Raw genomic sequence first — 15,570 nt, forward strand, 5'->3', positions numbered from 1 at the left:
ACACGGTGTTATTAAATAGCATTATTATTGTAGAAAATAGTCACGTAATCCCTGAGCAAAGCCTCCAAGACTGACAAAGGGGAGTGCCAGGGCAAAGGATGAACAGGCACAAGGGCATCAGATTTGTTCGTCACTCCTGCAACTGTCTTTTTTTTTTTTTTTTTTTTTTTTCATTTCACTTTGTGTTGGCTGGGATAAAATCTGAGGGACTGTACTTTCTTTGACGCAAAAACATGGAGAAAACAAGCATGAAAGACAAGGACGAAATTTCGATCTCCAGATACAAATAAAATCAAGAGTATGTCATATATACACACCATCCACACTGTACAACTTAGATCCTCCTAACCCGGTTACAACCTTTTTTCATCACAACACAATAAGAAAAAGAGAGTATCAACTAGAACACAGAACCAAATCGAATGCTCGCTCGATGTGGTCTACCCTGCCGAAACCCTAAAGCTCACATTCCAAAATTCTGCCTAAACTTGTAATGCTAGAATTTCCAACTACAAGTTTCGCCAATCTAGTTTCTGCGAAAAGTTACATGGAATGGCGGCCGTCTCTATCTTTCACCGGTCGCTCATCCTGAATTTCTTCCAAATCTTCGTCGTCTCCTCTCTTGCCTGCTTGTTCTTTCCAATATGCAACCAACTTCTTCAGCCGCATGATTTCTTTTGAAGAAACGTTTTTGCTTGGATCATTCACGATTGATCGGACTCTTGATGCATACCTGAATTTAGCATAAAGGAGTGAAATTACAGTAGTCATTACCTTTTGGGAGAAACATTAAGAGTCAAATTATTTGAAATTAGAAAAAGTAAATAATAAAGAGAAGTGTGACATACATTAGAGAATTGTATGTCTCGTCCACATTTGATTCAGCAGGAGAAACGTTTACAAACATAAGCGTCTTCGCGTTACCACCAAGTGAATCACTCATTAGCATCGTTAACTTATGGTTCCTGTACGGTATGTGTTGACCACCGGAAGATAAAGAACTAATAACATCCCCAAGTGCTGAAAGCGACTTGTTGATGCTTTGCGCTTCTTTAAGTTGACTACCTGAAGAGCCCGACTTCTTTATTCTTTCCGAACCAGCAAGATCCACAAAACTTAGCTACACATGATTATGTAAAAGAAAGATATTAATGAATATAATTTCCAAACAAATATTCAAATAGACCTGAAGTGAATGCAAACCAATGTGCATCACCTTAATTATTTATTTTGAAATATATTAATATACCTTTCCTCTTGCAACAGATTGGGTTTGAAGGTTGGTACTTTCGATGACAACAGAAACTATGAGGTGTGATCTTGAACTTTCATCGTTCATCTGAGTTCCAGCAGTATGCCTTCGTTCAGAACCTCTTTGAATGACACTTTTCAGTTCTTCATGTGATGAAATTGAGAGAACAGTTACATTCTCAACCGAGACCATACCCTAACATTACAAAATCAACCATTGAGCGACCTTAAAGATGTGATACTAATCAACAGATCAGAATAAAAAAAAAAAAAAAATTAAATAACATGAATTAAGGATCAAATGTGATTAACCAAAAATACTCTTCACAGTCTGATTAAAAAACACTGGCCTCGTAGAATTACAAAGTATTACAGACATGTGAAGAAATTACCTTTGAATCTTTCTTGATCTCCAATTTCAAACGCTTGGCATTTTTCGGTAAGAGAAGGTCTACAAGTGTATCTTGATACAACTCCAACATGTATGCCTGCGTAAAAAATATTTACTCATTACCATTACCAAGTAGTAATTGAAAAAAAACCATTACCAAAAGCCTAAACAACAATGAATGTAATTCGTATATTTCTTAGGGTGTTAAACCATATATGATAAGACTTCTTGCCCATCTTGTATTTTTTTCCCATTTTCTTCTATTTATATGGGACGTTTTTATTGTACTTACTGTATAGAAGTTTCCCATGTTCATAGGAAACGAAAGCAATTAACAATCTTATCTTGCTCTTGCAAGGGTTTTAAGCGACGACCACTAAAATTGTTCAATGTACAGAACCAACAAGATAATACCTTTAATGAAAATGAGAATTTGTTGTTCTCTCGCCTCAATATTTTAAACAACTCTGCAGTAGCTCGTGGAGTAAGTCCAGGATTAGTTTCTGAACCGTAGATGGTATATGTCTTTCCGGAACCGGTTTGCCCATATGCAAATATGCACACATTATACCCATCAACTGCAGATTGTACCAAATACTGCATTACGTGCACGTAAAAAAAACATGTTAGAAATGATTTACAAATGTATATTCATAGCAATTAAAAAAAATTAGATCTCTTTCGATGAAACCATTTAATACAAAAAAACCTTACCCTTGTATCTTCAAAGACATCCTCTTGGGTGGCATTACCATCAAATACACGATCATACATATGTTGTTTCAATTTGTCATCTTTCCATGGATGTTCAATTGTGAACTCATCTACACTTTTAACTGTATCTCTTTCCTTTTCAGTAATTTCTTTTTCACTCAAGGGTCTCAATCGACAGAAGACTCTAATCTTGCCTTTCATATCTGAAAAGTACATAGAATGGAAAAAATATCACGTCAGGGATACTAAAGGGACAGAACAAAAGGCTTACTTAAATATTGCAAAGATTTCAAGGAATGACAACCTTCTATAGTATTAAAATATCGCTTCCTCAAAAGTTGTTCTTCCTTGTAAAGCACTTCCATCTCAGCTAGCTGAGCTCCTTGCATCCTCAAGATGGCAGCAGTTTGCTCGTTCTTTCTATCAATGTCCTGAAATCAAACATGAATTTGTTGGCAATGTTTACCATTTTTGGAACCTTGTACATAAAATAAGAGAGTTTTAACAAAAAGCCCATGGTACTGTTCACTTTAACGAAAAACCACATTTTTACACTAAAAAGTCAATCCTGGTACTATTCACTTTACCCTTTATTTTGTCCTTATCATTAAAACTCAAAGTTTTCAAGCCCTTTTCATTGGTTTTCATATAAAATAAATACAACAAATGAAAGAAAATGCTTTATTAAAGAATCTATACAGGACCATTACCTCTTTCATTTCTCTCAGTTCCTCCAATTCCTTTAAGCTACTTTGTAATTCAGCAACCTCAGAGTTTTTGGTGGCAAGAGTTGACTTAAGACCTGCTAATTCTTGGTTAACTCCTTCAAGCTTCTTTTCAAGTTCAAACACTTGAAGTTTTAACGCTCTGCGCTCTTGCTCAAACTTTTTCCCGACAGAATCAATCTACATAATGAACACTCACTAAGATATTTGATTCTTCTATTGGGCACCAGAAACAAAGACATTACAATCATTAAAAAAGAAACAACGAACCAACACCAAATTAAGATGTCAAGGGAATTACCTCGACAGATTTAGTCTTTTCGAGGCCAGAAAGTCTTTGCTCCAATGATATTTTTTCATCAGATAGTCTCCTTATAGTTTTTTCTTTTGCTAACAATTCCCCACCACGAAGCTTTATCTCGTCTTCGAGCTTCTGCAATGCCTGTGTAAGATATTGTTTTCAAAATCCCTTGTGCCTTATCATAAACCACTTGATAGAACCAACTTAACTAAATTGATACCGAAATGTATTTTCATAAAAAACTTACGTGGTTAATTCCACCAACTTGCTGTGTTTTGTTATTTTTATCTGCCAATTGATTACCCAAGTTTTGCAGCCTTGCTTCCAAGCTTTTTTTCTCTAGCAGTGCAGCCTAATAGATTTGTGAATCCAGTTAGAATATTTAAAGCACATTGAGTGCAAATACAATTAGTGACACTGACCTGAAGTGCCATATCCTTTTCATCACACAATGATCTAAGCCTATCATGATCACATCTAACTTCTGTCAGGTTTTGCTTCTCAGATGCCAAGGATTGCTTCAAACTTTCTATTTCTTCTTGCATGTTTGCTTCTTGTTTTTGCTTTTCACGCAATTCTTCCAGCAACTGAATTAACATAGTTTCATTCAACCACCAGGTAATAGCAGTAATCAACAATTCAGCATGTTAAAGTCTTATTTTCTTACTTGATCAGCATTCGTCTGAGACTCTTCAACAGCTTTTGACAAATCCTGTATACGTTTTTCATAAACTTCATCATCAGAGGGCTTAACATTGTTAGAAAGATCTCCGTTTGTTGAACCACTAGCAGCAGGCCGAGCTTTAGAGTAGCGCCTCAACATGACATCATTTATGTGTGTTTGAAGAGCAACACAAATTTCTTCACCCTGCATGGAAAGGAGAAATGCACATAAGTCAAAGAAACTTTAGTGAAGAGGCCTAAAAACCTCAAAAACAATGTATCAACAAACAGATAAGTTAGAGAGGTGCCAAAACCTGCTTAGTTTCAAATTGGAAAATGTGAAGAACACCTGCAACTCTCATCTTAAAGAAAACAGCAGTATTGCTACTACCAAATTGCATTATGTCTCTTAGCTCAGCTGAATGTAGATATTCCTTTGGAACTGGACGGAAAAAATGAACCTGTGGAATGTGATATCATAATGTCAATACAACGTTAAAACGAGGTGCGCACACACACATATATTATATTTGTATATAAAGTTATAAACTCACCCCTCTTTTGTTGATGCCCAAAATAATTTTCCCTGGAAGAAGTCCAATGGGATCATCAATCTTGCGAACACTGAAGAAGACTGAATTCCCATAAGGAAGTTGTCTCAGTATTCTCAAAAATTGTTGTCTTGCATCATCTTTTGTCAAATTTTCCTACAATACAACAGCAATGTCTTATATCAAAAGTATTATCTCCTTCAAAATAAAGACGTATGATTGAGGATGCATGCACAAGGAGTCACAGACAACCAAATCAGATAACAAATTTGTATTTCTTTTTAAAAGTAACTGTACATAAGAACTCGTGCAACAGATTTCCATGCATATCAACTTAAAGTTTTACCACTCTGGTAACTTACCATTGAATGGTAACGAGAAAGAATATCAAACTCCCACTCTCGTTTTGCTCGTGTCATTGCGATTTGTCTGGGTAGGAAGCGTTCCAAAAGCAAATTCCAGTCACTGAAAAATATTAACCTCAAGTTAAGATAGAAAGACCAACTATAAACGTGACATGCTCTAAAACAATAACAGATAACAAAAAGCCAAATAAAATATGGAACAAAAAGGTAGCAAGAAACTGACGTGCATGATTCAGGATTGCGCAGAAATCCGATGTCAACCAAGATTTGCAATGCAGACAGCTGGGCAGCATCATCTCTTCCAACAGGATAATTTCCCAGTATATAATCATGTTGCAACTATAACATAACAACATATAAACAAACTTTGGAGGTTAATCGCAATAGTCTAATACTACTGTAGAAGTTAATCATCAAGATAGAAATCATTATGTTCACAAATTCAACTTGAGCTCTTGAAGGCAACGTTTACCTTGGTGTCATTCAAAAAGCCATGTCAAAACAACAGGTCAACAAACAATGCTCAATTTCTTTTTTAATGAGCATCACAAAAGAAAAACAACAAAGGATTAGGAAGCTTAGTAATACTTTTATTGAGATTACGCACCTGAACGTAGGACAACTGCACAAACATTGGATCTGTGACAGCTTCATCCGACTCCCGAAACAGCTTTTTCTTAAATGTCAGCTTGCAATGCAATATTTCTCCTTTACTTCGATCCTTTGCGGCCTTGAGTTCTGCTAATAGATCCCCTATGTACTTGTTGTCATCTAACCCAATATACTCCTCTGTGTGACAAGAAAATGCATATCAGATAATGTTCAGTGAACCCTAACATAGGAAACCACAAGGAAGAAAAATAAAAGAATACCATTTCCAGGATCAGGTGATTTGGAGCCAGTTACAACTTTGCGGCATTCAAACAGACTAAAGCTAGAAAGAGCTGAGAGTTTAATTACCCCTGCAAGTTCCTGAAAGCGACACGGAAAACTATCAAAATCATAATCAAGAAGACAGATGTATGACAGAACAAGAATAAAGAAACTTTTAACAGTAAAAAACTGGGGCATATTATTATTACAATCCTATGAGTACTTAAAGGTGATGGATCGTAATTGCAAATCACAAATACAAACTAAACAGATTCAGTGGCAAAAGACCTTGTGAGTTAGACAAGTCAGCAACACAACTGTGGTTACTCATCATACTGGATAATTCAGAGTCATTATGCCATAGTCAGAAGTAATGACTTAAAAAAAGGTCCAAGTTATTAAGCGATTGAAACAAAATTTCTTAAATATCAGTACTTCAAATGTGTGTCAAATACACCCAGTATGTTGCTACTGTATCTGTATCACCCTAAATATTTACTTTACCAGAAAGTTGTTTGCTTAAAATTTGAATTTTGTGATGACCTACCAAAGCAAAGGCTTGCCAGTTGCCACTATGTTTGACCGTAAGGCACATGTAATTCTGCTTTGCATATTCAACTCTTTATTTTTGTGATATTTTGTCCTTTTACTCTTTGGTACCCAAACAGATAGTGCACATTAAAGTTGATAAGCCTACCTCAACAGCATCAGCCACTGTTGTTGCCATTTCATATGTGATTTCTTCAAAGGTTTCATCCAAGAAAAACACAATTGTAGTTAGCTTTCGACCAGTTAAAAGCGCTTCAATCTCCTCGCGGCCTGGTATTGTATGCCTAGGACCAGCCTTTACAGAACGCTTCAAGGCATTTAATGTATTAATTGCTAGAACTCGAACCTCAGAGTCAATATTCACACCATGTGCTACATTGTGGACATACTCGGACAAATACCCCCCAATGTCCTTGCTCGGAGGCATAGAGGATGAACACAGATACATTAATTCCCATGCTTTGATCAAATATTGCCTGTTATAACAAAACCAATTAAGTCAAGTCATGGAGCATAGAATTGACAATAGTTTACCACTGCCTTTTACACACCCAAATCTTATCTATCATAGAAACAAAACACTATGACTGAAAAGAAAACGATGCATACTTATCAGGATTATTTCTTGTTTGTTTTGAAATCTGAACAAAAAGTTCATCCCGAAGCTCTGTCCGCTTCAAGGTTTGCTTAAACATCTTTCCAACAAGCTCTATCCGTTCATCTAAGCTTGCTGGAGTAACTCGATCATCAGATGAATCAACTCCCATGTACTTCAAAATGATTTGGAACAGTTTCATTGCCCGGCTTACCAGGTCACTATTGATTTTCAGTAATGATGTAGGTATTGGATCCTGTAAAAGCACATAATTTAGCTCTTCAAGAGTTTTATAGTTTAATAAATAGAAGTTTTATGAAACATTGGATGTAGTTACCTTTTGGTAGCACAGCATATCCTCAAAAGTGAACCTTTCTCGGGGTTGTGGACCAACGGATTTTTTTGTAAAGAATCCACGTTTTCCAGCGGACTGAATCTGTTTCTGCATCAACCTCAAAAATCCTTCTACCTATTTTCAAAAGAAAATAAATTATATAAAGAACATAACGACTGTTGATTGCCCTAAAACAATGAGCAATAAATATTATATGTATTCGAGTAATTTAATTTCTGGAACAAAAAAGACTACAAAGGAGAATGACCACCGAAATGTATGCTTGTACATGTTGTGTAGGTGTGTGTCAGCATATCCCGTTGATTATTAGAGAATATATGCTCCTACCTGAAATCTATCAATCAAGGGTATTGCACCAGCAAGTTCTGCTGGAATGTCCATGGACAAGGTCCTTGGTGTTCTGCAATTAACAAGTGGAGAAAATGCTGACAGTCAAAGGCAATACGACGTCATAACAAGTAAACTGCTATCCGCTTATCAGCTTTGCAAACCAGAATGTTGAAGAACCCATCTTTTTTATTGTACCATTATGAATTAGACATCATGACCGATTTCAAATCACAATTTTACAACCAGAGATAATATGTCATGCCTCACTCTAGATTATGCTTCCAAATAAAACAGGTAAGCGGAACAATGAAGGCATTCAAAGCGCAATTCAAAGACACTGGTTAAGAGGAACATGCGAGTGAACATACTGCGGTGCCAAGCTGGAGCTATCACTGTCATAATCATCCCCATTTGCAAATGCAGCAGCAGCAGAGCTGTGTAAAGGAGTTGTATTCCCATTGCCATTGCTAGAGCTAAAAGAAGACCTACTTGTTCTAACACTTTGCGCCATTGACGGGTGCAGGTCCATTGTCATTTCAGTGCAACCCCCACAGACAGACACGCACACACATACTTTCCAGAACCAGCTTCAGGTCCTCAAATCATTCAGGTACGAGGTTATCTTCCTTAAATTCAGAACAACACAAAAACAAATGCAACAAAAAACCAAGTAAAAAACACATTCATACGAAACGTTACACAATCAAAACATAATCTGTTCATCCTAATAATTTCCAGAAACCTCCAAAAACCAAAAAATAAACACATAAAGCCGACAATTTCCATGGTAAGGAGCAGCATCCAGCCACAAACGACCAAACCCAGAAAATAAAAAGCCTCAAAAATAAAAAAAGCTCCAACCTTGATGAAATTATTGCCTGCCTGAAATTGGGTCTTTGGATTTTGCCTCTGAGGGGATAACAGATCGAGAGACAGAACGAACAGACAACAAAAAAGCCCAGAAAAAATCAAATGTAATATGACATTCATAAATCGATTAAACAGGGAAGAAGAAGGTCTCTTTCTCTCTGACACTGACCTCTGCAAACATGAACGATCGGAGAGAGGAGAGAGAGAGAGAGAGAGAGAGAGATCTGAGCTACAAAGATAACCCGGACACACCACTGCTTCCAGTGAAAAGCAGAGAGAATCACGAGACTATTATAAATGACAAAGGGTACTTACGTAAATTCAGCAAACATTTATTTTTTAAAGCTTTTGCTTTTTTTATTGCGCGTTCGGTGCGACTTTGTGTGCATTTCAATTCTTCGAGTTTTCCGAGCGCGAAATGACCATTATATCCTCGTACCTCTACTCATATGTAATTCGAATTTTTCGTTTTTTTTCCCGAGGAGGAGGGTGTTTTTATTGGTACGATGCATATAAAATTTGAAAAGGTATGGAAGGGTATTATTGTAATTTAGGGAGTGTCCTGGGACGGGAGGGAGATGCCCCCCAAACTTTGGGCCTTCCACCCGCTAAAGCTTGTACTTGTGGGAAGTTTTTTGGTGATGGGCCCATCCCATCTAACTTTATCCTTACAAGTTTCCTACTTTAGAAGCCAACAATTTCACTTTTGTTTATGGTTTTACTTAAAATTTACAAAAAAGAAGAGAAAAAATAACAATAATATCTTTTGTTGAAGCTCAATTAGTACCTACAAATTTGGATATGATTCTAATTTGTAAATGATTTTTATTTTGTTTGCCCATTTTTAATGTCCAAGCAAAATTCACAATCTGACAATATAATGTCACATGTTAATATCTTTGAGTCTTCCTTACCACGAAATGGTTGATTATTGTGACTTATCCATCAGCTGGTCATTTTATTTATATATATATATATATATTAATTAATAAAAACACTTATTATCAACCAAAATCCTATGAAATTACCAGTTTAACCTTCTAATTAAAACAGAACATGAATAAAAAATATGGGATAGAAATGTTATTTCACACAACCAAATTTTGCTTTTTTTTTTGTTTCAAAACCTCATCTACATGTAATCCTAACAAATCTTTAATTTAAAAAAAATAATAATAAATAAAAATAAAAATAAATAAAAACTTCTCATTCCCACATTCTCTATCACTCTCTTCCTCTCTTCCTCTCTTCCTCTCTCCTTTTATTTCAAAAACAAAAATAAAAATTATTCTCACACATTTTGTGTGTGCCCATATGCTAGTGTGTGTGTCTGTGTCTGTGTGTGTATGATAAGACATTGTTTAATCATAACATTCTCAATTAGGACTACATTAACTTAGTATTTTGTAGTTCTTAAAAGATTCTTCTACCAATTTAAAACTTAGTAATTTGAAACTTTAGTTGTGGTTTTAATAACAATTTCATCATGTTCAAGTTCAATTAGTACTACATGTTTGGACATGATTTCACTTTTAAATGATCATGATTATATTTTTGCCTTTTGAGATTGGTTCAAATAGATTTAGAGTCTAACATCATAACAAGTTAAGTATCTAATAACACAATATCGTTATAATCATAGCATTTACAGTCGTACGTATTTTTGTCAATTCTTACCGCCTTACAAATCTACCAATTAAGAAAATGTCATATTTACCCTTTGTCAATGTCAAAAGTATAGGAACACCCCATGTCTTAGAAGGTAAGAAAATTCTCAAGTCATGCCATGTCCCATCGGGAGCCTGCATTTCAAACAAGGAAATTGGGTCCCTATTTATTCTATTTTTACAAAAATGGATATTCAAAGTATCTTGCTTTGCTATATAGAAATGCCCCTAATGTCAAGAAGCCGGCATTGCCGGCAAACATGCCAAATGTAGAAGAAGAGTTTAATACAACTCACGAGTGTTGCCACTTGATTGACTTAGCAACACAAATTTGGATATATGAATTTATTGCTTAATTAATTAGATTTACGTTTTTTTCATATGACAACTACGTGGTCACCAAGTGATTAAGAAATGCATGGTCACTCAATTTTAATTTTTATCTCAACTTTCAACGACAAATCTAAAGTTGAATGATCATAAATTTTTAGTTACCAAACGAAAAGTAAAAATGAAACTCTTTTGTATAAATGTCATAAATGACAGAAATAAACAATAATAACCCAGAAAGTAGAACAAGTCAAGGAGCTTAAATTGCTATAAATGAAATCATGAGAAAGATGAGAAGTGGGTACGTCTCACAAACAAATGGGTCTAATGAGAACAACCATGTAAAAGCAACCAACTGCACTCCATCTACATCAAATTATTTATAGCAGCAGGTGAAAAGAGGGTCCATTTTCTGCTTCTCCGGACAAATTGCCCTCCAACAATGATGGTACCTTTTAATTTAAGCAAACCCTAATCATCACATTTTGGAACCACCTAACTTATTATTAGTCCGTCTTCGCTTTCTAAATATTGTCTTATAATTGTAAGAGACTTGTAGCTCAAGCAATTAAGAGTTGCTAGTTTTGCGTCCAAATGTTTTAGGCAGAGCAATGCCTTATTATCTTAATATCCAACAAAGCATATTCAGCAACAACAAAAATTTGGTTGGTTCAAAAAAAACAAAAACAAAAATTTGGTCGAAATGTGGAGCAACATGTGGAATGAGCCCACATGTGTTTCTTTTTCCCTTTAAAAATGACATCTTCTTTAGATGGTTTAACGTTTAAGGTCAAAGTGTTCTTGTAGCTTGTAGTGGACACTAGTGAAATAGTGAAAAAAAAGGAAGTTATTCGTTAAAAAAATAAAAAATAAAAACCAAATTCCAAATTCAAATGCGTAGACATGATTACAATTAGTGTCTAAAATATGTATGAATTTGTTGACATTTTCGTCAAAAAATCAAGAATGGATATGAAAATGAGGGGTTAAAATACAAACTTCACCCTATATCGGTGAGTTATAGGAAAATCAATGAATATTGATGATATTTAGTATGTAAGTTACCGATTCATTATAAAAATTTTGCAAAAATCCATTGCAGATTTCGAACCTTAGAAGAAAAAAAAAATGAGAAAATCTTATTTAATTTCGACTAAATTTGAATAAGTTAATATACCCACCCCATTACAAATTTCCAGAATTTTCGTCAAAGGCAATCAATACAATCTAACTGCATAAAAGAATACAAGTCGTGTAAATCAACTACAAACTAACCATTCAACTGCATCTCTATAGTGCCATGCCATGAAAGAAGCTGGCCGGATCCTGTTCCTTAAGCGGAGCCAGAACTCAGTGATTGAATGCTGGAGTACAGGGATATGCTTCTCGTTTAGCACTATGTCTTACGATGGTCGGATTGCATTTTTCCAACTGTTGGACATGCTTCGAAAGACAACTTATGCTAGCAAAGATTTTGATCCTTTGACTTTGAAAAACTTTTAGCAAAAATCCGTAAGCGCTCCATGACGTCTTGGATTTTCTCTGAAATTGCACTGTACAGATGTTTTTGAGCTGCCTCGTCCAAACCACCGGGGCAACTGCTTGGCCATCCTAACGTAGAATGTGAAGTCTTACGAGACAGAGAGGTTGCCATCTGCCTCATTTCAGGAAGGTCCAATTCCATTGGCTCGCCAACTATTATCTTAATGTCCTTATTCCATAACGGAAACGGAGGCCTTTTACCACGATGAAACTTATCAGGCATCACCTGGAAATGTAAATATTAGCAAATGGGAGATGAGCAATGTTGAACAAATGTGTCATAAAAGATCGGTAATGGTATAGTTAATATAACCAAAAATAAAAGATCACAAAAACGTAAGGTTAATATGTATTTTACTTTCTGCGTAAATGGATAAATTCCGTCATATGTCTAGTCCAGTTAACTAAATCATTGTACAGGACTTCAAAGAGTAAGACGTGAACACCAAAAAGTGTATCAAATTGTTGAATAGCACAGCAGAAGTTCATGATATCAGCTTATTTCACTAGATATTCTGGCACGGCTTAGGTAACTTCAACAAATGTAATAAAACATACGTCAGTAGTGCAATATTTTCATAACATATTGAATGCATAACAGAAACAGTTTTAACTGCCACGTTCACGAGTTTCAGTGGGTTTTGAGCCACACCAAAATTCTAATATCCCGAAAATGTAAGGCTGAATTTTCCACAATGATATTCTGTGTAGCAATCATTCCCAAACTACACAGCTAGCCATTTGGACGTCAGGTTACAATGTTATGGCTCAAGTTTTCAGTCAATTGATCAGAACCACACTACAAATGACAAAGAGTATGTTGGATAGAGAGAGAGACAAGGAAATGGAAGTCTGAATCAATCAAGGACCGTCGTGTTAAATGGATGAAACTAATACTGAAGTTCACGTCATACTTTTCGCAGGGAATAGAGAAAAGAATATTCAATCAGATAACTTGTGATACTGTTGTACATAATGTATGGTTTATAAAACATGTCAGTACTGCATTTTGTTGGGGTGAGTGGGGAGGGGATTGAGAAGTTTCCATCTTTAGCAGTTCACTAACATCTAATAACAATATAGTCAAAATCTTATGAGAAACACACACAATTGGTTGAAACAAAAGTCCAAACAAAGAGGAAGAATCCTAAGAAAAGAAAATTACCTGTTCAAATCCAGTATGCACAATTGGCAAAACTATAGGGGTTACAGGAGCACGAGCAATGAGACTAGCGGTCCCCCACTTCAATCGTCTTATAGGTGCATCTTCCTGGTACACTTTTCCTTCTGGAAATGTATGCAACTGCCCATCAGAGATCCAAAAGTTTGAATTTTGAATAACCAAAACTTTCACATAGATGTCAACGAATTATACATTACCGAACAAGTTAAAAACTTTAAAAAACTACTGATTCTATAAGGCAACATTCCATTTCACAAACAACTAATGAAGAACCCATCAACCCGAAAAGTTACAACCTGTATATTTAAAAAACACAACATTGAGCTATGCAAACCGAAATATGCCATTGAATTCAGCAGAGTCACATCCTAAGCAACATTGAATAGCTCCCAACTCAGTGGTGAAACTGGACTGACCCATTAAGCAGAAACTAAGAACATTTAATAAGATTAAGAAGTGATTACCCATGAACCTTCACTCAATCTCTCAAGAGCTTCATTCATGTGTTCTTGATAAATGCCGCCACCCCGCGTAATCGGAATGCACTTTCCTGAACAAATCATCACATAAAAAACAAATCCCACCTCCAAAATAACAGATACAATGTGCAAAAAACCCAAATCAAGGAAAGAAAAGAAACCAAATTCAACTAACCAACTCTGAAGAAGTAAGAAAGCATTGAATTTTTAAAGCAGATGTCCTCGGCGGCCAAAACCCACCTCGACAAATTCGCATTAGTGATGGGGAACCCCTTGAAAGCCCACAAAAAGGGGTCGTCCATGGTGGACATGTGGTTGCTGACAGTGACGAGTGGGACCCCATTAGGCCGAGACCGGACCAGACGGAGAAGCGTGTCGGCATTGTGGACGGTGGTGGAGTTGAAGAGGGAGACGACGGCCTTCGCCATACCCCCAACCGTCGTTAACACCATCTTCCTGGGTATGCCGCCCACGTAATCGGACCGGGCAGCCCATTCCATGATTCTTCGACCCATGATTTGGTTCAGCGGAATCCCAGTTGGGTCGATTTGGATTTCATCGATCAGGGATCGAATTGGCGTGATTTCGAACGCTGCATGGTTGATTAATTTAGCGGAAAGGCAGGGTGTGTTAATTTCGTTTGTGGTTCGCTGCGCGTGGAGTGAGGTTTGTTCTAGTGAAATTGGTGAGGAAGCTTCATCTTGGGCCTAGTGGGCCTTTCCTAATCTTATCCATTGGGCCTTTACATTTAAGGTCGACTTGTTTCTTGGAAAATGTAAAGTGACGATAATGACCTTTTTCCAATAAGAAAAAAAAAATTCCAGCATTGTAATTCTGAATTAATCATTGTTCTGAAGATAAAACTAATTTTGAATTAATGTTCTGAAATAACAATTTAACAGTCTAAAAAGTGTGTCATATTAGACTAAATTAAACTGTTAATTCATCATAATTCTAATTTATTGCCTCACTCTTCCTTGTAATCTTTAAAAACTTAATTTATAAAGTCACTTCTCACTTGAGTCCTAATTTTTGTGGGTGTGTCCTAAAAATCCTCGCCTATAACCGCCTAGGCACCAAGCAACTATTTACCATCCCAATTAATTTCTAAGCATTTGAAAAATTAAGAAATAGCGCTTAGAACTCCTTAAGCGTCCGCTTAGCCCGCCTAAGTCATGACTCTCTCTTAGATAGAAAATTGGTAATTGTCATTTTAGATTTTATTTTTGTTTAATAATGTAAAAGGTTTATTGAATATTTATATGAACACTCATGATATGTTTGTTCCATGTATTATTAATATGTTATAATACTTTAATTCATATGTCATTGTATTTTACAATCTATGTATTTCAATACAATTATGTATTTTTGTAAATATAAATAGACACTTATTTATAATAAATTTATTAAAATTCGCCTAGGCATTAGGCTCAATCCATCGTCTGAATAACGTTTAACATCTTTTAGAACCTTAGTGTGGCCACACTTGATAAGACACAAGAACTCCACATTAAACATACAAAAATGATCTATGAAAATGATTCTAACATGCTTTATTGTCTGTTTAGTGTTCTCCGAGTAAATTTTTTATTTTTTATTTTGTGAAAAAAAATTGCAAAATATTCCCCTTACATCCATCTATTGCAAAAAAGTTCAAATATTTGTTTCTTCTTCGTACTTGCCACGTGGAGAAGTAGGTAGTAAGTACCCCATGAGGCCAGATCCTCTTTATGAGGATCATGGAGATTTTTAAATTGTGTTCATTTATCATTTATCGCGCGATCAATTTTAGTTATATACTAATTTAAAATAAAAATATTAAAATAATTTTTA

At 35.6% G+C, this 15,570-nt stretch overlaps 2 protein-coding genes across 3 annotated transcripts; both read right to left on the reverse strand.

Moving 5' to 3' along the window:
- Positions 1 to 249: 249 nt before the first annotated feature.
- On the reverse strand, positions 250 to 8,842 carry LOC137747477 (kinesin-like protein KIN-14E). 2 transcript variants are annotated; one of them, XM_068487591.2, is made up of 24 exons: positions 8,525 to 8,842; positions 8,032 to 8,289; positions 7,661 to 7,733; positions 7,316 to 7,447; positions 6,993 to 7,234; positions 6,532 to 6,859; positions 5,834 to 5,933; positions 5,569 to 5,750; positions 5,185 to 5,300; positions 4,959 to 5,061; positions 4,600 to 4,752; positions 4,360 to 4,506; positions 4,050 to 4,250; positions 3,805 to 3,969; positions 3,630 to 3,734; positions 3,383 to 3,523; positions 3,067 to 3,261; positions 2,661 to 2,787; positions 2,357 to 2,559; positions 2,057 to 2,239; positions 1,644 to 1,739; positions 1,250 to 1,447; positions 849 to 1,120; positions 250 to 733 (listed from the first exon to the last, which is right to left on the reverse strand). In XM_068487591.2, the coding sequence occupies exons 2-24, from the start codon at positions 8,196 to 8,198 to the stop codon at positions 544 to 546; spliced, it is 3,819 nt and encodes a 1,272-aa protein (XP_068343692.2). In that variant the 5' UTR covers positions 8,199 to 8,289; positions 8,525 to 8,842; the 3' UTR covers positions 250 to 543. The 2 variants fall into 2 exon arrangements, with proteins under 2 accessions (XP_068343692.2, XP_088543955.1); XM_088687829.1 differs by lacking the exon at positions 7,661 to 7,733.
- Positions 8,843 to 11,659: 2,817 nt separating this feature from the next.
- Positions 11,660 to 14,388, reverse strand: LOC137748590 (N-acylphosphatidylethanolamine synthase). Its single transcript, XM_068488758.2, has 4 exons — positions 13,910 to 14,388; positions 13,720 to 13,805; positions 13,238 to 13,375; positions 11,660 to 12,298 (listed from the first exon to the last, which is right to left on the reverse strand). Exons 1-4 carry the CDS (start codon positions 14,247 to 14,249, stop codon positions 11,993 to 11,995), a joined length of 870 nt encoding a protein of 289 aa, XP_068344859.2. The 5' UTR covers positions 14,250 to 14,388; the 3' UTR covers positions 11,660 to 11,992.
- Between the last annotated feature and the right edge of the window lie 1,182 nt (positions 14,389 to 15,570).

The sequence above is a fragment of the Pyrus communis genome, chromosome 2 (assembly GCF_041283825.1).
Source record: "Pyrus communis isolate YQ-2024b chromosome 2, ASM4128382v1, whole genome shotgun sequence".
Lineage (NCBI taxonomy): Eukaryota > Viridiplantae > Streptophyta > Magnoliopsida > Rosales > Rosaceae > Pyrus > Pyrus communis.

Coding starts and splice junctions, on each gene's coding strand:
- LOC137747477 (XM_068487591.2), bottom strand. CDS start 8,198: ATGACAATGGACCTGCACCCGTCAATGGCGCAAAGTGTTAGAACAAGT. Junction 2,788..3,066: donor AACTGAGAGAAATGAAAGAG/GTAATGGTCCTG, acceptor GTTTGATTTCAG/GACATTGATAGAAAGAACGA. Junction 734..848: donor GAGACATACAATTCTCTAAT/GTATGTCACACT, acceptor TGCTAAATTCAG/GTATGCATCAAGAGTCCGAT.
- LOC137748590 (XM_068488758.2), bottom strand. CDS start 14,249: ATGGGTCGAAGAATCATGGAATGGGCTGCCCGGTCCGATTACGTGGGC. Junction 13,806..13,909: donor TTCTTACTTCTTCAGAGTTG/GTTAGTTGAATT, acceptor TGATTTGTTCAG/GAAAGTGCATTCCGATTACG. Junction 13,376..13,719: donor GATTGAGTGAAGGTTCATGG/GTAATCACTTCT, acceptor TCTGATGGGCAG/TTGCATACATTTCCAGAAGG.